The following is a 22,116-nucleotide window of genomic DNA, read 5'->3' on the forward strand; positions in this document are numbered from 1 at the left end:
ATTCTGCACAAGATGCCTGATGGGTCCAGTAAGCCGATGCCCATGCATCAAGAACTTTACTTCCTGCCGAGAAGAATTACTCCCAAATCGAAAAGGAAGCACTGGGAATCATATTCGGTGTTACAAAATTTCACTGATTTTTACACAGTCGTAAATTTAAATTGTAAACTGACCATAAGCCGCTTATAACCATCTTTGGCTCAAAAAAAGGTCTGCCAACTTACACAGCCAACAGACTTCAAAGATGGGAAACCATTCTACTGAATTACGATTTCAGTATGGAATTTCTTACATCTGCAAAGCTAAGTCACGCAGACAGATTGTCGCGATTAATCCCGAATTCAAGGGAACCGCTAGAAGACACAATAATAGCGTCACTACAAAGTGAAAAGGACTATACACAAATACTATGTAATACGATCAAGAAACTACCAGTCACTTTGGAAGATATAATAAGGGAGGCTGAAGAAGATAGTTTCATCAAATATTTTTGATGAAACTATCTTTTCAGCCTCCCTTATTATATCTTCTTCAGCCTCCCTTATTATATCTTCTTCAGCTTCCCTTATTATATCTTCTTCAGCTTCCCTTAGTATATCTTCTCCAGCTTCCCTTATTATATCTTCTTCAGCCTCCCTTATTATATCTTCTTCAGCCTCCCTTATTATATCTTCTTCAGCCTCCCTTATTATATCTTCTTCAGCCTCCCTTATTATATCTTCTTCAGCCTCCCTTATTATATCTTCTTCAGCCTCCCTTATTATATCTTCTTCAGCCTCCCTTATTATATCTTCTTCAGCCTCCCTTATTATATCTTCTTCAGCCTCCCTTATTATATCTTCTTCAGCCTCCCTTATTATATCTTCTTCAGTCTCCCTTATTATATCTTCTTCAGCCTCCCTTATTATATCTTCTTCAGCCTCCCTTATTATATCTTCTTCAGCCTCCCTTATTATATCTTCTTCAGCTTCCCTTATTATATCTTCTTCAGCTTCCCTTAGTATATCTTCTTCAGCCTCCCTTATTATATCTTCTTCAGCCTCCCTTATTATATCTTCTTCAGCCTCCCTTATTATATCTTCTTCAGCCTCCCTTATTATATCTTCTTCAGCCTCCCTTATTATATCTTCTTCAGCCTCCCTTTTTATATCTTCTTCAGCCTCCCTTATTATATCTTCTTCAGCCTCCCTTATTATATCTTCTTCAGCTTCCCTTATTATATCTTCTTCAGCCTCCCTTATTATATCTTCTTCAGCCTCCCTTATTATATCTTCTTCAGCCTCCCTTATTATATCTTCTTCAGCCTCCCTTATTATATCTTCTTCAGCCTCCCTTATTATATCTTCTTCAGCCTCCCTTATTATATCTTCTTCAGCCTCCCTTATTATATCTTCTTCAGCCTCCCTTATTATATCTTCTTCAGCTTCCCTTATTATATCTTCTTCAGCTTCCCTTGGTATATCTTCTTCAGCTTCCCTTATTATATCTTCTTCAGCCTCCCTTATTATATCTTCTTCAGCCTCCCTTATTATATCTTCTTCAGCCTCCCTTATTATATCTTCTTCAGCCTCCCTTATTATATCTTCTTCAGCTTCCCTTATTATATCTTCTTCAGCTTCCCTTAGTATATCTTCTTCAGCCTCCCTTATTATATCTTCTTCAGCCTCCCTTATTATATCTTCTTCAGCCTCCCTTATTATATCTTCTTCAGCCTCCCTTATTATATCTTCTTCAGCCTCCCTTATTATATCTTCTTCAGCTTCCCTTATTATATCTTCTTCAGCTTCCCTTAGTATATCTTCTTCAGCCTCCCTTATTATATCTTCTTCAGCCTCCCTTATTATATCTTCTTCAGCCTCCCTTATTATATCTTCTTCAGCCTCCCTTATTATATCTTCTTCAGCCTCCCTTATTATATCTTCTTCAGCCTCCCTTATTATATCTTCTTCAGCCTCCCTTATTATATCTTCTTCAGCCTCCCTTATTATATCTTCTTCAGCCTCCCTTATTATATCTTCTTCAGCTTCCCTTATTATATCTTCTTCAGCTTCCCTTAGTATATCTTCTTCAGCCTCCCTTATTATATCTTCTTCAGCCTCCCTTATTATATCTTCTTCAGCCTCCCTTATTATATCTTCTTCAGCTTCCCTTAGTATATCTTCTTCAGCCTCCCTTATTATATCTTCTTCAGCCTCCCTTATTATATCTTCTTCAGCCTCCCTTATTATATCTTCTTCAGCCTCCCTTATTATATCTTCTTCAGCCTCCCTTATTATATCTTCTTCAGCCTCCCTTATTATATCTTCTTCAGCCTCCCTTATTATATCTTCTTCAGCCTCCCTTATTATATCTTCTTCAGCCTCCCTTATTATATCTTCTTCAGCTTCCCTTAGTATATCTTCTTCAGCCTCCCTTATTATATCTTCTTCAGCCTCCCTTATTATATCTTCTTCAGCCTCCCTTATTATATCTTCTTCAGCCTCCCTTATTATATCTTCTTCAGCCTCCCTTATTATATCTTCTTCAGCGTCCCTTATTATATCTTCTTCAGCCTCCCTTATTATATCTTCTTCAGCTTCCCTTATTATATCTTCTTCAGCTTCCCTTGGTATATCTTCTTCAGCCTCCCTTATTATATCTTCTTCAGCCTCCCTTATTATATCTTCTTCAGCCTCCCTTATTATATCTTCTTCAGCCTCCCTTATTATATCTTCTTCAGCCTCCCTTATTATATCTTCTTCAGCTTCCCTTATTATATCTTCTTCAGCTTCCCTTAGTATATCTTCTTCAGCCTCCCTTATTATATCTTCTTCAGCCTCCCTTATTATATCTTCTTCAGCCTCCCTTATTATATCTTCTTCAGCCTCCCTTATTATATCTTCTTCAGCCTCCCTTATTATATCTTCTTCAGCTTCCCTTATTATATCTTCTTCAGCTTCCCTTATTATATCTTCTTCAGCCTCCCTTATTATATCTTCTTCAGCTTCCCTTAGTATATCTTCTTCAGCCTCCCTTATTATATCTTCTTCAGCCTCCCTTATTATATCTTCTTCAGCCTCCCTTATTATATCTTCTTCAGCCTCCCTTATTATATCTTCTTCAGCCTCCCTTATTATATCTTCTTCAGCCTCCCTTATTATATCTTCTTCAGCCTCCCTTATTATATCTTCTTCAGCCTCCCTTATTATATCTTCTTCAGCCTCCCTTATTATATCTTCTTCAGCCTCCCTTATTATATCTTCTTCAGCCTCCCTTATTATATCTTCTTCAGCCTCCCTTATTATATCTTCTTCAGCCTCCCTTAGTATATCTTCTTCAGCCTCTCTTATTATATCTTCTTCAACCTCCCTTATTATATCTTCTTCAGCCTCCCTTATTATATCTTCTTCAGCCTCCCTTATTATATCTTCTTCAGCCTCCCTTATTATATCTTCCAAACAAAAAATTAAATCGGTTGAATTGGCGGTGGAAGCGTATTCTATGCGCAATGAGGTTGAATGTTGTAACGAGAAAGAGTAGTAATCCCAGCTACACTACAAAAGAAAATTCTAAAGGATTTTCATACTGGGCACCCTGGGGCTAGGTGAATGCTGCACATGAGGTCCTATGTTTACTGGAAGAGTATGGATACTGATATAGAAGACATGGTAAAGTCGTGTAAGGGATGCGCATTGGTTGTAAAAGCGCCCCAATACAATTTAGCCCATCCATGGCAAAGAATACACCTAAAATACGCAGGCGCACTGGATGGAAACTATTATTTGATGGTGGTAGACAGTTTTTCAAAATGGGCTGAGGTATTTTGATGTAAAAGTCCAACAACAGATTTTACAATCAGTGCTCTTCACGAATTGTTCGCTAGGTTTAGTTTAGTTGATTGTCTAGTGTCAGACAATAGCACACAATTCACTTCAGCAGATTTTAAAAACTTCTGCGAGGATTTCCAGGTTAACCACATAAAGATGCCAACTTATCATTTGCGATCGAACGGTCAGGCAGAGAGGTGTGTAGACACGTTGAAAAGAGTCCTGAAGAAGGCTAAAGGAACGCCCTCAGAAAAGGTATTACAACAGTTTTTACAAGTTTACCGAATTACGCCAAATGAAAGCACTCCATCAAAGATGTCGCCGGCAAAGTTAATGTTCGCAAGGAAAATTAGGCCGGTCTTCGAGAAACTTTTACCAAAACATGTGAAACCGCCAAATACTATAGTTTAGGAATAGTGGTATTTACCTGGTGAAAAAGTATTTTTCCAGGTACAGAAAAATAATAGCACGATGTGGGAACTAGGAAAGGATCAGGAAAGGATCGGAAAAGGATCGGGAAAGGATCGGGCAGGTGGTCTGCATCATCGAAGGTCCAAGATTTACTCACAAGAAACATTTAAACCAAATTCGGAAACGTATAACTGATGACGAAAGACAACCACCTGCTCAACAAGAAGAAGTAATGGATCAGATATATGACACGTTCGACTTGGTAACACCACAAGCAGCCGGACGACGCCGGTCCTCCAGGAAAAGGAAAATGACCGACCCGATAGAGATCAACCCCAGGAAAAAGAGCTATACGATCATCTCAGAGGAATGAAAAGCTCGGGAGGGGGTGTTGTGGGGTACAAATCACCCCTATTTTAGAACTAAGTAGTATCATCCAGTTCAATGAATACCTCTGGTTTCAAAGACTAAATGGAGACATTCATACCATGCTACGAAAGTGTTCCTCTCATACCATTTTAATGGCTCCTGTATTCGTTATGATAAATGCATATTATATTTTATACACTTTACACTACTTGTAATTTCTTTCATTTGTAAACACTAGCACGGGTCTAAAACAATTAAAAAATCGACAAAAGTGAATTGTTAGTTTAAAATGTTCTTAAAAAATATACCAGTTTTCATGGACTTCTCGATAATAAATATTTATTCTTTAGAAAAAAACTGTTCATTTCACAATATCTTCATATCAATGAATTCATTCCAATTATTATTTCTTCTGTTAATACTAATGATTTCATTCCAATTATTATTTCTTCTGTTAATGCTAATGATTTCATTCCAATTATTATTTCTTCTGTTAATGCTAATGATTTCATTCCAATTATTATTTCTTCTGTTAATGCTAATGATTTCATTCCAATTATTATTTCTTCTGTTAATACTAATGAGTTCATTCCAATTATTATTTCTTCTGGTTATGCTAATGATTTCATTCCAATTATTATTTCTTCTCTTAATGCTAATGATTTCATTCCAATTATTATTTCTTCTGTTAATGCTAATGATTTCATTCCAATTATTATTTCTTCTGTTAATGCTAATGATTTCATTCCAATTATTATTTCTTCTGTTAATGCTAATGCATTGATTCCAATTATTATTTCTTCTGTTAATGCTAATGATTTCATTCCAATTATTATTTCTTCTGTTAATGCTAATTATTTCATTCCAATTATTATTTCTTCTCTTAATGCTAATGAATTCATTCCAATTATTATTTCTTCTGTTAATGCTAATGATTTCATTCCAATTATTATTTCTTCTGTTAATGCTAATGATTTCATTCCAATTATTATTTCTTCTGGTTATGCTTATGATTTCATTCCAATTATTATTTCTTCTGTTAATGTTAATGATTTCATTCCAATTATTATTTCTTCTGTTAATGCTAATGATTTCATTCCAATTATTATTTCTTCTGTTAATGCTAATGATTTCATTCCAATTATTATTTCTTCTGTTAATGCTAATGATTTCATTCCAATTATTATTTCTTCTGTTAATACTAATGATTTCATTCCAATAATTATTTCTTCTGGTTATGCTAATGATTTCATTCCAATTATTATTTCTTCTGTTAATGCTAATGATTTCATTCCAATTATTATTTCTTCTGTTAATGCTAATGATTTCATTCCAATTATTATTTCTTCTGTTAATGCTAATGCATTCATTCTAATTATTATTTCTTCTGTTAATGCTAATGATTTCATTCCAATTATTATTTCTTCTGTTAATGCTAATGATTTCATTCCAATTATTATTTCTTCTCTTAATGCTAATGAATTCATTCCAATTATTATTTCTTCTGTTAATGCTAATGATTTCATTCCAATTATTATTACCTCTGTTAATGCTAATGATTTCATTCCAATTATTATTTCTTCTGGTTATGCTTATGATTTCATTCCAATTATTATTTCTTCTGTTAATGCTAATGATTTCATTCCAATTATTATTTCTTCTGTTAATGCTAATGATTTCATTCCAATTATTATTTCTTCTGTTAATGCTAATGATTTAATTCCAATTATTATTTCTTCTGTTAATGCTAATGATTTCATTCCAATTATCATTTCTTCTGTTAATGCTAATGATTTCATTCCAATTATTATTTCTTCTGTTAATGCTAATGATTTCATTCCAATTATTATTTCTTCTGTTAATGCTAATGATTTCATTCCAATTATTATTTTTTCTGTTAATGCTAATGATTTCATTCCAATTATTATTTTTTCCGTTAATGCTAATGATTTCATTCCAATTATTATTTCTTCTGTTAATGCTAATGATTTCATTCCAATTATTATTTCTTCTGTTAATGCTAATGATTTCATTCCAATTATTATTTCTTCTGTTAATGCTAATAATTTCATTCCAATTATTATTTCTTCTGGTTATGCTTATGATTTCATTCCAATTATTATTTCTTCTGTTAATGCTAATGATTTCATTCCAATTATTATTTCTTCTGTTAATGCTAATGAGTTCATTCCAATTATTATTTCTTCTGTTAATGCTAATGAGTTCATTCCAATTATTATTTCTTGTGTTAATTCTAATGAGTTCATTCCACCTATTATTTCTTCTGTTAATGCTAATGATTTCATTCCAATTATTATTTCTTCTGTTAATGCTAATGACTTCATTCCAATTATTATTTCTTCTGTTAATGCTAATGAATTCATTCCAATTATTATTTCTTCTGTTAATGCTAATGATTTTTCCAATTATTATTTCTTCTGTTAATGCTAATGATTTCATTCCAATTATTATTTCTTCTGTTAATGCTAATGATTTCATTCCAACTATTATTTCTTCTGTTAATGCAAATGATTTAATTCCAATTATTATTTCTTCTGGTTATGCTTATGATTTCATTCCAACTATTATTTCTTCTGTTAATGCTAATGATTTCATTCCAATTATTATTTCTTCTGTTAATGCTAATGATTTCATTCCAATTATTATTTCTTCTGTTAATGCTAATGATTTCATTCCAATTATTATTTCTTCTGTTAATGCTAATGATTTCATTCCAATTATTATTTCTTCTGTTAATGCTAATGATTTCATTCCAATTATTATTTCTTCTGTTAATGCTAATGATTTCATTCCAATTATTATTTCTTCTGTTAATGCTAATGATTTCATTCCAATTATTATTTCTTCTGTTACTGCGAATGATTTAATTCCAATTATTATTTCTTCTGTTAATGCTAATGATTTCATTCCAATTATTATTTCTTCTGTTAATGCTAATGATTTCATTCCAATTATTATTTCTTCTGTTAATGCTAATGATTTCATTCCAATTATTATTTCTTCTGTTAATGCTAATGATTTCATTCCAATTATTATTTCTTCTGTTAATGCTAATGATTTCATTCCAATTATTATTTCTTCTGTTAATGCTAGTGATTTCATTCCAATTATTATTTCTTCTGTTAATGCTAATGATTTCATTCCAATTATTATTTCTTCTGTTAATGCTAATGATTTCATTCCAATTATTATTTCTTCTGTTAATGCTAATGATTTCATTCCAATTATTATTTCTTCTGTCAATGCTAATGATTTAATTCCAACTATTATTTCTTCTGTTAATGCTTATGATTTCATTCCAATTATTATTTCTTCTGTTAATGCTAATGATTTCATTCCAATTATTATTTCTTCTGTTAATGCTAATGATTTCATTCCAATTATTATTTCTTCTGGTTATGCTAATGATTTCATTCCAACTATTATTTCTTCTGTTAATGCTAATGATTTCATTCCAATTATTATTTCTTCTGTTAATGCTAATGATTTAATTCCAACTATTATTTCTTCTGTTAATGCTAATGATTTCATTCCAATTATTATTTCTTCTGTTAATGCTAATGATTTCATTCCAATTATTATTTCTTCTGTTAATGCTAATGATTTCATTCCAATTATTATTTCTTCTGGTTATGCTAATGATTTCATTCCAACTATTATTTCTTCTGTTAATGCTAATGATTTCATTCCAATTATTATTTCTTCTGTTAATGCTAATGATTTCATTCCAATTATTATTTCTTCTGTTAATGCTAATGATTTCATTCCAATTATTATTTCTTCTGTTAATGCTAATGATTTCATTCCAATTATTATTTCTTCTGTTAATGCTAATGATTTCATTCCAATTATTATTTCTTCTGTTAATGCTAATGATTTCATTCCAATTATTATTTCTTCTGTTAATGCTAATGATTTCATTCCAATTATTATTTCTTCTGTTAATGCAAATGAGTTCATTCCAATTATTATTTCTTCTGTTAATGCTAATGATTTCATTCCAATTGTTATTTCTTCTGTTAATGCTAATGAGTTCATTCCAATTATTATTTCTTCTGTTAATGCTAATGATTTCATTCCAATTATTATTTCTTCTGTTAATGCTAATGATTTCATTCCAATTATTATTTCTTCTGTTAATGCTAATGAATTCATTCCAATTATTATTTCTTCTGTTAATGCTAATGATTTCATTCCAATTATTATTTCTTCTGTTAATGCTAATGATTTCATTCCAAGTATTATTTCTTCTGTTAATGCTAATGATTTTATTCCAATTATTATTTCTTCTGTTAATGCTAATGATTTCATTCCAATTATTATTTTTTCTGTTAATGCTAATGATTTCATTCCAATTATTATTTCTTCTGTTAATGCTAATGATTTCATTCCAATTATTATTTCTTCTGTTAATGCTAATGATTTCATTCCAATTATTATTTCTTCTGTTAATGCTAATGATTTCATTCAAATTATTATTTCTTCTGTTAATGCTAATGATTTCATTCCAATTATTATTTCTTCTGTTAATGCTAATGAATTCATTCCAATTATTATTTCTTCTGTTAATGCTTATGATTTCATTCCAATTATTATTTCTTCTGTTAATGCTAATGATTTCATTCCAATTATTATTTCTTCTGTTAATGCTAATGATTTCATTCCAATTATTATTTCTTCTGTTAATGCTAATGATTTCATTCCAATAATTATTTCTTCTGTTAATGCTAATGATTTCATTCCAATTATTATTTCTTCTGTTAATGCTAATGATTTCATTCCAATTATTATTTCTTCTGTTAATACTAATGATTTCATTCCAATTATTATTTCTTCTGTTAATGCTAATGATTTCATTCCAACTATTATTCCTTCTGTTAATGCTAATGATTTCATTCCAATTATTATTTCTTCTGTTAATGCTAATGATTTCATTCCAATTATTATTTCTTCTGTTAATTCTAATGATTTCATTCCAACTATTATTTCGTCTGTTAATGCTAATGATTTCATTCCAATTATTATTTCTTCTGTTAATGCTAATGATTTCATTCCAATTATTATTTCTTCTGGTTATGCTAATGATTTCATTCCAACTATTATTTCTTCTGTTAATGCTAATGATTTCATTCCAATTATTATTTCTTCTGTTAATGCTAATGATTTCATTCCAACTATTATTTTTTCTGTTAATGCTAATGATTTCATTCCAATTATTATTTCTTCTGTTAATGCTAATGATTTCATTCCAATTATTATTTCTTCTGTTAATGCTAATGATTTCATTCCAATTATTATTTCTTCTGTTAATGCTAATGATTTCATTCCAATTATTATTTCTTCTGTTAATGCTAATGATTTCATTCCAATTATTATTTCTTCTGTTAATGCTAATGATTTCATTCCAATTATTATTTCTTCTGTTAATGCTAATGATTTCATTCCAATTATTATTTCTTCTGTTAATGCTAATGATTTCATTCCAATTATTATTTCTTCTGTTAATGCTAATGATTTCATTCCAATTATTATTTCTTCTGTTAATGCTAATGATTTCATTCCAATTATTATTTCTTCTGTTAATGCTAATGATTTCATTCCAATTATTATTTCTTCTGTTAATGCTAATGATTTCATTCCAATTATTATTTCTTCTGTTAATGCTAATGATTTCATTCCAATTATTATTTCTTCTGTTAATGCTAATGATTTCATTCCAATTATTATTTCTTCTGTTAATGCTAATGATTTCATTCCAATTATTATTTCTTCTGTTAATGCTAATGATTTAATTCCAACTATTATTTCTTCTGTTAATGCTAATGATTTCATTCCAATTATTATTTCTTCTGTTAATGCTAATGAGTTCATTCCAATTATTATTTCTTCTGTTTATGCTAATGATTTCATTCCAATTATTATTTTTTCTGTTAATGCTAATGATTTCATTCCAATTATTATTTCTTCTGTTAATGCTAATGATTTCATTCCAATTATTATTTCTTCTGTTAATGCTAATGATTTCATTCCAATTATTATTTCTTCTGTTAATGCTAATGAGTTCATTCCAATTATTATTTCTTCTGTTAATGCTAATGATTTCATTCCAATTATTATTTCTTCTGTTAATGCTAATGATTTCATTCCAATTATTATTTCTTCTGTTAATGCTAATGATTTCATTCCAATTATTATTTCTTCTGTTAATTCTAATGATTTCATTCCAATTATTATTTCTTCTGTTAATGCTAATGAATTCATTCCAATTATTATTTCTTCTGTTAATGCTAATGATTTCATTCCAATTATTATTTCTTCTGTTAATTCTAATGATTTCATTCCAATTATTATTTCTTCTGTTAATGCTAATGATTTCATTCCAATTATTATTTCTTCTGTTAATGCTAATGATTTCATTCCAATTATTATTTCTTCTGTTAATGCTAATGATTTCATTCCAATTATTATTTCTTCTGTTAATGCTAATGATTTCATTCCAATTATTATTTCTTCTGTTAATGCTAATGAGTTCATTCCAATTATTATTTCTTCTGTTAATGCTAATGAATTCATTCCAATTATTATTTCTTCTGGTTATGCTTATGATTTCATTCCAATTATTATTTCTTCTGTTTATGCTAATGATTTCATTCCAATTATTATTTCTTCTGTTAATGCTAATGATTTCATTCCAATTATTATTTCTTCTGTTAATGCTAATGAGTTCATTCCAATTATTATTTTTTCTGTTAATGCTAATTATTTCATTCCAATTATTATTTCTTCTGTTAATGCTAATGATTTCATTCCAATTATTATTTCTTCTGTTAATGCTAATGATTTCATTCCAATTATTATTTCTTCTGTTAATGCTAATGAGTTCATTCCAATTATTATTTCTTCTGTTTATGCTAATGATTTCATTCCAATTATTATTTTTTCTGTGAATGCTAATGATTTCATTCCAATTATTATTTCTTCTGTTAATGCTAATGATTTCATTCCAATTATTATTTCTTCTGTTAATGCTAATGATTTCATTCCAATTATTATTTCTTCTGTTAATGCTAATGAGTTCATTCCAATTATTATTTCTTCTGTTAATGCTAATGATTTCATTCCAATTATTATTTCTTCTGTTAATGCTAATGATTTCATTCCAATTATTATTTCTTCTGTTAATGCTAATGATTTCATTCCAATTATTATTTCTTCTGTTAATTCTAATGAATTCATTCCAATTATTATTTCTTCTGTTAATGCTAATGAATTCATTCCAATTATTATTTCTTCTGTTAATGCTAATGATTTCATTCCAATTATTATTTCTTCTGTTAATGCTAATGATTTCATTCCAATTATTATTTCTTCTGTTAATGCTAATGATTTCATTCCAATTATTATTTCTTCTGTTAATGCTAATGATTTCATTCCAATTATTATTTCTTCTGTTAATGCTAATGATTTCATTCCAATTATTATTTCTTCTGTTAATGCTAATGATTTCATTCCAATTATTATTTCTTCTGTTAATGCTAATGAGTTCATTCCAATTATTATTTCTTCTGTTAATGCTAATGAATTCATTCCAATTATTATTTCTTCTGGTTATGCTTATGATTTCATTCCAATTATTATTTCTTCTGTTAATGCTTATGATTTCATTCCAATTATTATTTCTTCTGTTAATGCTAATGATTTCATTCCAATTATTATTTCTTCTGTTAATGCTAATGATTTCATTCCAATTATTATTTCTTCTGTTAATGCTAATGATTTCATTCCAATTATTATTTCTTCTGTTAATGCTAATGATTTCATTCCAATTATTATTTCTTCTGTTAATGCTAATGATTTCATTCCAATTATTATTTCTTTTGTTAATTCTTATGATTTCATTCCAATTATTATTTCTTCTGTTAATGCTAATGATTTCATTCCAATTATTATTTCTTTTGTTAATTCTTATGATTTCATTCCAATTATTATTTCTTCTGTTAATGCTTATGAATTCACTTCATTTGCCTTTCGATTTATTTATCTTTCTTTTCCAGGTTTCTTATAGCAAAGCGCATTCGATACCAAATTACCGGCGCCATTTTGTTTCCGGGAAATACTATTCTGTGCCACTTGCCTTACCGACATACGCCACATACATGGAGGTAAAGAGTGAACGCTTCCTATCAACTACAACTTTGTTGTTCAGTTTTTGAAGAAAAAATACATCATAATTTTTGTTTATGTAACGTGGCGAACATATAGAGAAGTGGTTGTTTTTCTGTTTTTGCAGCTGGACCAGAGATTGTTGTACCCCTTCCACAGCCAATGTTTGATATGTAAAAATAAGTAAAAAAGAACACATGAAGGTGGAACAAACGTGGTTCGAACATTGATATCCACTTTACTACTGTCATTTCTCGTTATCAGTAAAAACGCACCCTAAATAGAAAAGCAGCAAAATTGAATTCTAAAATAAGTGCAAATAGAAGCTAGAAATAATCGTAAGAAAGAAATAGCGACAACTAATAGAGAACATACTGAAACTACCAGAAAACGCATCGAAGCACAGAAATTAGGAACCCATGATTTTTGGAAAATTTAAAATAGTGTAGTAAATATTGGGCAATCAACAATTCCCCCACTATCAAACAATCATGATGTTATTTGCACGGCAACTGAGAAGGTTAACATGCTTGCCAGTCGGTTTTCCTCAAACTCCACCTTGGACCCAGCAAACCACTCCCTCCCTGACTTTCCTTTGCGGACAGACGCTACATTAGATGATGTATGTTATCATAAAAAGCCTAGACACCTCAAAAGCATAAGGACCCGATCTCACCACGGCTGTGCTATTAAAAATAATGCTCCGCCGAGGTTGCTCCAGTTCTCTCCAAACTTTACAACAAATATCATTAATGAATCTTGCTTTCCTGACTGCTGGAAAACTGCTTTTGTTGTACTAGTTTTCAAGAATTATGGCGAAAGAACAGACCCATTAAATTATCGGCCCATTAGCCTCTTCCCGCTTTTCGTCTATAATTAATTAAGCTCTAGTCCATCACCTTACAGCTGCTAATTTCTGACTGACGAACAATATAGATTTAGGCAAGCTTGTTCCACAGCAGATATAATTGTAATCTCTGAAGGTATATACCATTCACTGAACAAAGCAGGGGAGGGTAGAGCAGTAGCCCTAGATATATCTAACGCTTTTGACAGGAAAAATATTAAATCCTTCTAAAGTAAGAGAAGAATCCAGTTTTTTTTCTCGACGGTCGTACATCTAAACAATATGATATAGATGCCGGAGTACCTCAGGGGTCTATCCTTGGACCTTTAATGTCCATTTAATGTTCATAAATGACTACTCTGATAAAATTGTCTTTGAGATGGGTATATATTTGCTGATGACACCACGCTCTATAACAAGCGTGAGGGGAAAACAAATGAACACATATCTAAGAAAATGGCAGAAACACTGGAGAAGGACCTCAAATCTGGAGTGAAATGGGTACATAAATGGATGGTCACATTCAATGCCGCTAAGACTTATCTTGTTTCCTTCAATAATTACAAGAAACCTTCTCTATCAGCAATAGCAATGGCCAAAAACACATTACCTGAAACTCCTCAGTCTAGCGTTCACAAGCAATATGAGTTGGAACAGATATATTGAAAGCATTGCCAAGGCCGGTGCGAAGAAGGTGGCTTCTCACTACCGTGCTAGAAAGCCCCTTACGCCTGAAAGTATCCTGTTCGTCTATAGGGTCATATTCGTCCATGTATAGAGTATTGTTGTCACATTTGGTCTGGTGCATTTGCTACTAGTCTCTCCTTCCTGGACAGGGTTCAAAAAGAGTTGGCAACCTGATATGTCCTGAACTATCATCTAAGCTTCAGCCTCTGTCCCATCGACGAAATGCTGCATCTCTCTGCCTGTTCTACAAGTATTTTAATCGCGAAGGCTCTTGCCCTTATACCCCCTCGACATAAATATCTCCGATAAACCCAACAAGTGGCTAAGTACCACGCCTACACAGTTGAGATCCCTACATGTAAGAAAACTTTCTACTCCAATAGTTTCTTCCCCAGAACTGCTAGACTTTAGAACTCCCTTCTGGGTTCCTGCTTCCTCAACTGTACTGGCATGCAGAAGTTCCAGTGTAATGTGAAAAGACATCTCCCTACATAATATCCCTGCAACTCATGTCCCCGATAGTACCCCCCTATTTAAAGTGGCACTGTGCATTGTTTGAGGTGAAAATTGAATTAAAATAAATTTAATCAGTATTTGTTACAAAGTACGAAAGGTATTATACCGGAGAAGTGCTCCCCCCTCTCTCTCTCTCTCTCTCTCTCTCTCTCTCTCTCTCTCTCTCTCTCTCTCTCTCAACTCAGAACAATTTCACTAAATAAAAAAATCTCAAATATTTTTTTAGTTTTTTTTGGAAACAATGTTATAATAATTATTTTATGTTAATTGTTCAGTCGCTCTAAAAATGAATAGTTTGTTTTGATGAGGAACTTTTTATAAACATTCGTAAACCATTTCTTTGTGAAAATGCATTTTCTACAGTATCAACTCCCAACTACTGACGAGACCGATTGAATTTTCGTCCTTTTAGTAGTAATCAAAGAAAAATGTATGATTTAAAACGATCATTTAAAAGAAAATAATTGTTTAGTTGTTTTAAGCAAAAACTAGAACTCTATTCCCATGTATATATGTATATATTTTCCTTCGTCAGATATATGTTGGACGTTTTTAATATACATCATTTATATCATAAAATAATTTGAATGCTTGATTTTATTATGAGACAATGTTGACAGCTGTAAACTAATCAACGACTTCTATTTAATTTTTTTTCTTTATTTTCTCGTCTGTAACTCTTGAAATAATATTTCTAATAATCATTTATCTCAAATCGGATTGTTATATATATATATATATATATATATATATATATATATATATATATATATATATATATATATATATATATATATTAAAATACTTGTAGAACAGGCAGAGAGATGCAGCATTTCGTCGATGGGACAGAGGCTGAAGCTTAAATGATAGTTCAGGTTGCCAACGCTCTGATCCCCATCTGGCATCAATTGTGATGGATGGCTCTCGTCTGGGTGAGGCCCCGTGTTTTGACAAGCTTCTGGGTTTGACCTTTACTCCTGATCTGAAATGGAACACGTACATCAAGTCTGTTGCCAAGGTCGCTGGAAAGATGGTGGGATCCTTCTACCGCTCCAGAAGATATCTCACTACTGATGCAATTCTCTATCTATATAAAAGCCAAGTACGTCCAAGGATGGAATACTGCTGCCATATCTGGGCAGGAACTGCTAAAAAAAGCGTATCCTGCCTTGACAGAATACAAAATAGACTTCGTGGCTTAGTGGCGGATGCTCTTTTCTCTACCCTGCAACCTCTCTCCCACAGAAGAGACGTTGCGAGCCTATCCTTGTTTTATCGTTATTTCCATGGCAGGTGCTCGTCTGAACTCCAATCTCTGGTCCTCCCTCGCCAATCTTTCATGAAAAACACCCGTCTAGCTGAATCCACTGTGAAAAATTTTCCCCACTCTATATCTGTGCCTAAATCAAAACGCGGATTCCATGAACAAAGCTTCTTTCTTAGAACTGCACGCCTGTGGAACTCTGTTCCGTCTGCCTGCTTCCCACCGGACTACAACGTGGATGTCTTCAAGTCCAATGTTAACAAATTCCTAATGAACCGCCCCCTTAAGTAAACACTTCATTAAATCTCCACACTAACGTAATGTATTTGCAATAACCCTTATCCCTGAGTGGCTTCCGGGCCTTGATAAGTGGTGATCACTGTGTAAAAAAAAAATACTTTGTCAATCGCTTTATTGCAGATTAGTAAAATATCACTATTTCACTTAATATACGTGACGTATATTTAGTGAAATATTGATATTTTACTAATCTGCATTTTATTCTTTATCGACGAATTTCCACTGTCTTTATTGCAGGTCTCTTAAAATGTTGCTTTAAGGCAAAAATACAATGTTGCAAACTTTACTTTTTATTATATTTTTCTGTCAGAGAATCATAAACAAAAACATATCCTAGGTATGGGCCTCAGATAAATGAATTATTTATCGACATATCCACCATTTTTAAATAACTTAAAACAACCTTTTGTCCCACGAGGAAATCAATTCCTTGATCTTAAAAGGAGTAAGTTAAAGCAACATCAACTATGTTCCTCCACAAGGCATCCTTTGAAGTAAATTGCTCTCCTCCCTCATAAACTCCTCTTTTTAATATTGACCAGAGATATTCAATGGGGTTAAGGTCTGGAGAACACGGTGGTCAGATCATGAGAGTTTTCCCAACGAATTCCATAGATTCAAGGAAGGATGCAGTCGCCCCTTCAGAATGGAATGGTACATTGTCATATATAAAAACCATCTGAAAGCGGCGTGACAATGGTAGGTCATCTAGTCGCCAAATAATTACCCAAAAAGGCCGCGTATGCATTGCTGGCGCTCGGGATGGTCCAACCAACTTATCCCCAATGATTCCCGGCGAAAACATGCCTCCACCTCCTTGTTGGCGATGAACTCTGTAACGAGTCGGAGTTCTGTTCGGGTTTAAAACTTTGGTCCATCTATCCGGACCGTCAAGAGTAGCGTGGGTCCCATCTCTAAATAGGACCTGTTGGAAACCCATTTTCATGTAATTCTGTGCCTAAGCCATTCATTTTTCCCTGTTGTTTGCTCAATGGAGGCATTGTAAAAGGTTTGATGTTCCTTGCAATCTAATTCAACACATTATATCGGGTATGGAGCGATTCCTGCTTTTGCAAAAACGAAAGCACTGGTGCTGTTTGTGTTTGGGATGATTCTCTACGAATTTTCCCAAGGTTTCTCTTGATTTTCTGGATTTGGTGTTCGGGTTGTTCAAGAATGCAACCAAAGTTTTTAGATCTCATTCCAGGTCCGTGGCTAAAATTTTGATGGACAAACCATTCTGTGAGTTCAGTAACCACCCTTTGCTTTTTGATAACCTTTATTCGCTTGATTTTTTGACATCGTAAGAGATCTGCAATAAAGCGATGGAGAGTAAAATTTTTTTGATAATAAATAAAATGCCATGAATTTGAAGAAAATTTTGGGAAAGAACTAAACTTAAAGAAAGCTTTTTGGTTGCATGTTACAATTTTACGTATTTTACATGAAATATTTATATTTTACTAATCTTCAATAAAGCGATCGACACTGTTATATATATATATATATATATATATATATATATATATATATATATATATATATATATATATATATATATAAGCCTTTTTTCTTTGGGTAGAGCACTGTCGTAAATAATCTCACCTGCTACTTAATTGGCTGAAAAATGCGAGGCTCGCTGTTTGTTTGTAAATAAGCGGTTTGAGCACTATAAAAGTGGTGGGCGAATGTTTGTTTGAAATAGACATTTGTTGAGGTTATTTGCGAGCACAGCTACGGCCGCCGAGATATAGAAGGCATGTTAACTGAAAATGGTAAGATTTGTCAAACTATCACTGTCGATACTATATGAGGGCATTTTTAAAAAGAGACTTAAAACATGTTAAAAAAGAAAATAGAAGGAACACAATTCGATTAATAATGAAACTGAACTTTATTCAATATAAAATATAAATATTATCTATGTAAAATTACGTACTTTTAAAGCAATATACAATCTAATGATAAAACTGAATTATAAATTTAGGAAACAAACAATTTAAGAAACATATTAAACACAAACATTTCTTGGCCTTCGGGACAAAATCACAGTGTAATATCTGTTCTGATGCTATACTTCACTTTCTCTGTCTTCGGTCGGTGGAGGAAAAATCTTTCATGACTGAGATTATTTTTGTTTCTGTCCAGAGTGCCCCTTATTGGAAAGCTAGATTTTCCCCCACAAGATTATATGTTTAAATATTTAAATAACTATTACTTTAAATACAGAAATTATATTTAAAGTTTTGGTTTTCTGTTCTTATATGTCCATTTTTCTCCCCATGTGTTTAATCAAAATGTATAGCGTATTTTAACCAGTTACATTGTTAGGAATCCTATACTTTGCTATAGTCTTCATTTTCATATCAGTGCAGAATACATGAATACGGAAATGAAGTTCACATAACTATTAAAAGACAGTTATACCATAATGTGAATATTGGTTAAAAACTAAGAAAATATAGGAAAAATCCACTATGGTGGTGGTGACTTTGGGAAGGGACATCATTATTATCATGATTATTATTATTATTGTTTTTATCATTATTATTATTATTATTATTATTATTATTATTATTATTATTATTATTATTATTATTATTATTGTTGTTGTTGTTGTTGTTGTTATTATCATTATTATCATTAATATTATTCTTCTTCTTCTTCTTATTATTATTATTATTGTTGTTGTTGTTATCATCATTGTTATTATTATTATTATTATTATCATTATTATTATTATTATCATTATTATTATTGTTGTTGTTGTTGTTCTCATCATTATTATTATTAATATTATCATTATTATTATTATTATTATTATCATCATTATTATCATTATTATTATTATTATTGTTGTTGTTGTTGTTATCATCATTATTATTATTATTATTAATATTATCATTATTATTATTATTATTGTTGTTGTTGTTATCATCATTATTATTATTATTATTATCATTATTATTATTACTATTATTGTTGTTGTTGTTATCATCATCATTATTGTTGTTGTTGTTGTTGTTGTTGTTGTTGTTGTTGTTGTTGTTGTTGTTATTATTATTATCATTATTATTATCATTATTATTATTATTATTATTATTATTACAGGGTGACCCCAAAAAAAGTTAAATGGAGGTCATCTAGAACATATGCTGTAGAAAGGAGAAAAAAGTCCAAAGACCCTAGTGTTTTGATGTGACGTTTTGAATATAATAAACTATGACAAAAGTTTGATTTCATTCGGACAAAACACTAAGAAACGGGGCCTAATTAGAGTTGGGGCCCGTTTTGGGGGTGATGGGTCACCCTGTATTATTATTAGTTTGTTTTTCCGGAGAGGCTTTTCGTATGTAAAGGATTTGTTTATTTTATTTACTCGTAAAAATGTGTAAATTTGTGCCTTGCCATCATCGTCGTCGTCGCTGTAGAAAAATGCATGATATTTTTGGGAACTGTTTGAACTAATACGAAAGACAAGAAAAGCATTTTTCCGGAGAGTTTTTTTATGTAAAGGATTTGTTTATTTTATTTACTTTAGAGATGTGTAAATTTGTGCCTTGTCTTCTGTTGGGATTTCACTGTTCGTATTGACGAAGAAAAGGAAGGGGAAAAGGGAAAAAAGGGTGAAAGAAAAAGAGAATGGAGGGGGGAAGAAGAGGAAAAGAAAGGAAAAAAGGAGAAAAAGGGGAAAAATTCCACTCCTTTATTGTTTTTACTATTGTTCCTATTATTTTTATTAGTATTAGTAGTAGTGGTGGTGGTGGTAGCAGTGGTGGTATGTTTTTATTATTGCTGTAGCTGTTGTTGTAGATGTTTTTGCTGTCATTGCTATTGTTGTTGCTATTGTTGTTGTTATTATTACTATCGATATTAGTGTTACTATTATCATTGTAGATTTTATTTCTATTGTTGCTGGTGGTGGTAATAGTAATACAGGAGAAAAGGGGAGAAATTACGGATAAAAGACCACACTAGCAGAGGCGGCTTGAAGTAAGTATTGAACGGTGGTAGAAAACATTGGTAGAATCGAAGAAATAAGAAAAGGAGTTAATATAGGACAGAAAGCCAAGGACGAGCTTGAAAGGAGGTATAGATTGCTGGAAAAGGGAACGATGACCGTTCTAACAATGTTGAAAGAGAAGATCCACACTGGTGGTATGAAAATTCGGAACTTTGTTGGAAAAAGTGATGCGTTTCGGCAGAACAATCTTTTTCCAGAACAATCATTCTCAGCTGTATAAAGAATTAAATGGTAGTAAACAGGCGGGAAATAACAACACTCCAAATGCAAAAGATGCCAGGAAGTTCTGGAGTAGGATTTGGTCTGTCGAAGAGTGATATAATGAGAAGGCTAGCTGGTTGGGAGAGGTCAAGAGAAAAGCTATCAGGAATGCAGCAGATGAAGAACGTTGAGATAACCATTGATGCCGTTAAGGCTGGCATATGAAGGATGACAAACTGGAAGGCATTTGGTCAAGATGGAGTGATGAACTTCTGGTTTAAACAGTTTCCATGCCTTTATCCACCTATAGCTGCTTCCCTGCAAAGGATCGTAGAGTCAGGATACGTCTCTTATTGGCTTGTAAAGAGAAGAACAACACTGATTAGGAAAGATCCTGCAAAGGGAATAGATGCCAATAATTATAGACCAATTACATGTCTGCCACTGATATGCAAACTGATGACTGGAATCTTTGCGGAGAAAATTTATGAACATCTTGAGAGTAATGGTGTTTTTCCTGATGAACAGAAGGAGTGTCGGAAAGGCTCGAGCGGTACCAAAGAGGAACTACTAATTGATAAAGCAATAATGCAGGATGCAAAGAAGAAGAAGAGGAATCTGAGCGTAGCATGGATTGATTATAGAAAGGCTTAAGATTGCTGAGAATGTGGAAGGACTTTTGGAGACAAGTATAGCCCAAAGGAAAACGGTGCTGACAGCAAACAGAGAGGAGATGGGGCAGGTTGGCATTAAACGTGGAATATTCCAAGGAGATTCGTTATCGCAACTTCTTTTTGTAATGATAATGATGCCATTGAGCATCCTCTTGAAGAGAGAAAAATTGGGGTATAACTTTGGATCTGGTGACAGACGCCTCAACCATCTACTGTTTATGGATGATTTGAAAATATTCGGTAGAAATGAAAAGGAAATGGAGACACTGGCAGAACTTGTGAGGACATACCCAGAAGACACTGGGATGGAGTTTGGGATTAGTAAATGCGCGGTACTGGTGATACTCGTCTGAGTAAATGTTCATTCGAATGGAATAGTGCTGCCAAATGGAGAAATCATGAAAGAAATAGAAGATACAGGTATAAGTATTTGAGAGTTCTGGAGGGTGTAAGAATCATGAACAGAGAAATGAAGGAAAAAGTTAGGAAGGAGTATCTTAGAAGAGTGAAACTAATTGCAAAGTCGAAAGTGTATTGAGGAAACCTAATGAAAGCAGTAAACGCATGGGTAGTCAGTGTTTTGAGATACAATGCAGGAATTTTAGCATGGTCTGACAAGGAGTTGCATGCCATGGATATCAAAACAAGAAAAGTTTTAGCAATGTTTCGTATATTTCACATTCAAAGTAAGGTAGCGTAGAGGAAAGACGGTGGGAGAGGATTGAAAAGTGTAAATGATTGTGTTAGAACCGTGGAGATGTCATTGAAGGAGCATGTGGTTAGAAGTGAGGAGTGGATACTTAAGGTTGCGGCCAATAAAGTGGCGGTATGTG

General features: G+C 31.9%; 1 protein-coding gene across 3 annotated transcripts in view; it reads left to right on the forward strand.

Annotated features, from left to right (window-relative positions):
- Positions 1–22,116, forward strand: part of LOC145263165 (uncharacterized) — a 1,002,407-nt gene that overhangs the window by 943,121 nt on the left and 37,170 nt on the right. For all 3 annotated transcript variants that reach the window (XM_080120191.1, XM_080120190.1, XM_080120192.1), the window contains one exon: positions 12,662–12,769. In XM_080120191.1, coding sequence (XP_079976317.1) covers positions 12,662–12,769 — 108 coding nt within the window. The remainder of the gene's footprint in view (positions 1–12,661; positions 12,770–22,116) is intronic.

This window comes from Euprymna scolopes, chromosome 38 (genome assembly GCF_053919585.1).
Source record: "Euprymna scolopes isolate OS-2025 chromosome 38, ASM5391958v1, whole genome shotgun sequence".
In the NCBI taxonomy this organism is placed as follows: domain Eukaryota; kingdom Metazoa; phylum Mollusca; class Cephalopoda; order Sepiida; family Sepiolidae; genus Euprymna; species Euprymna scolopes.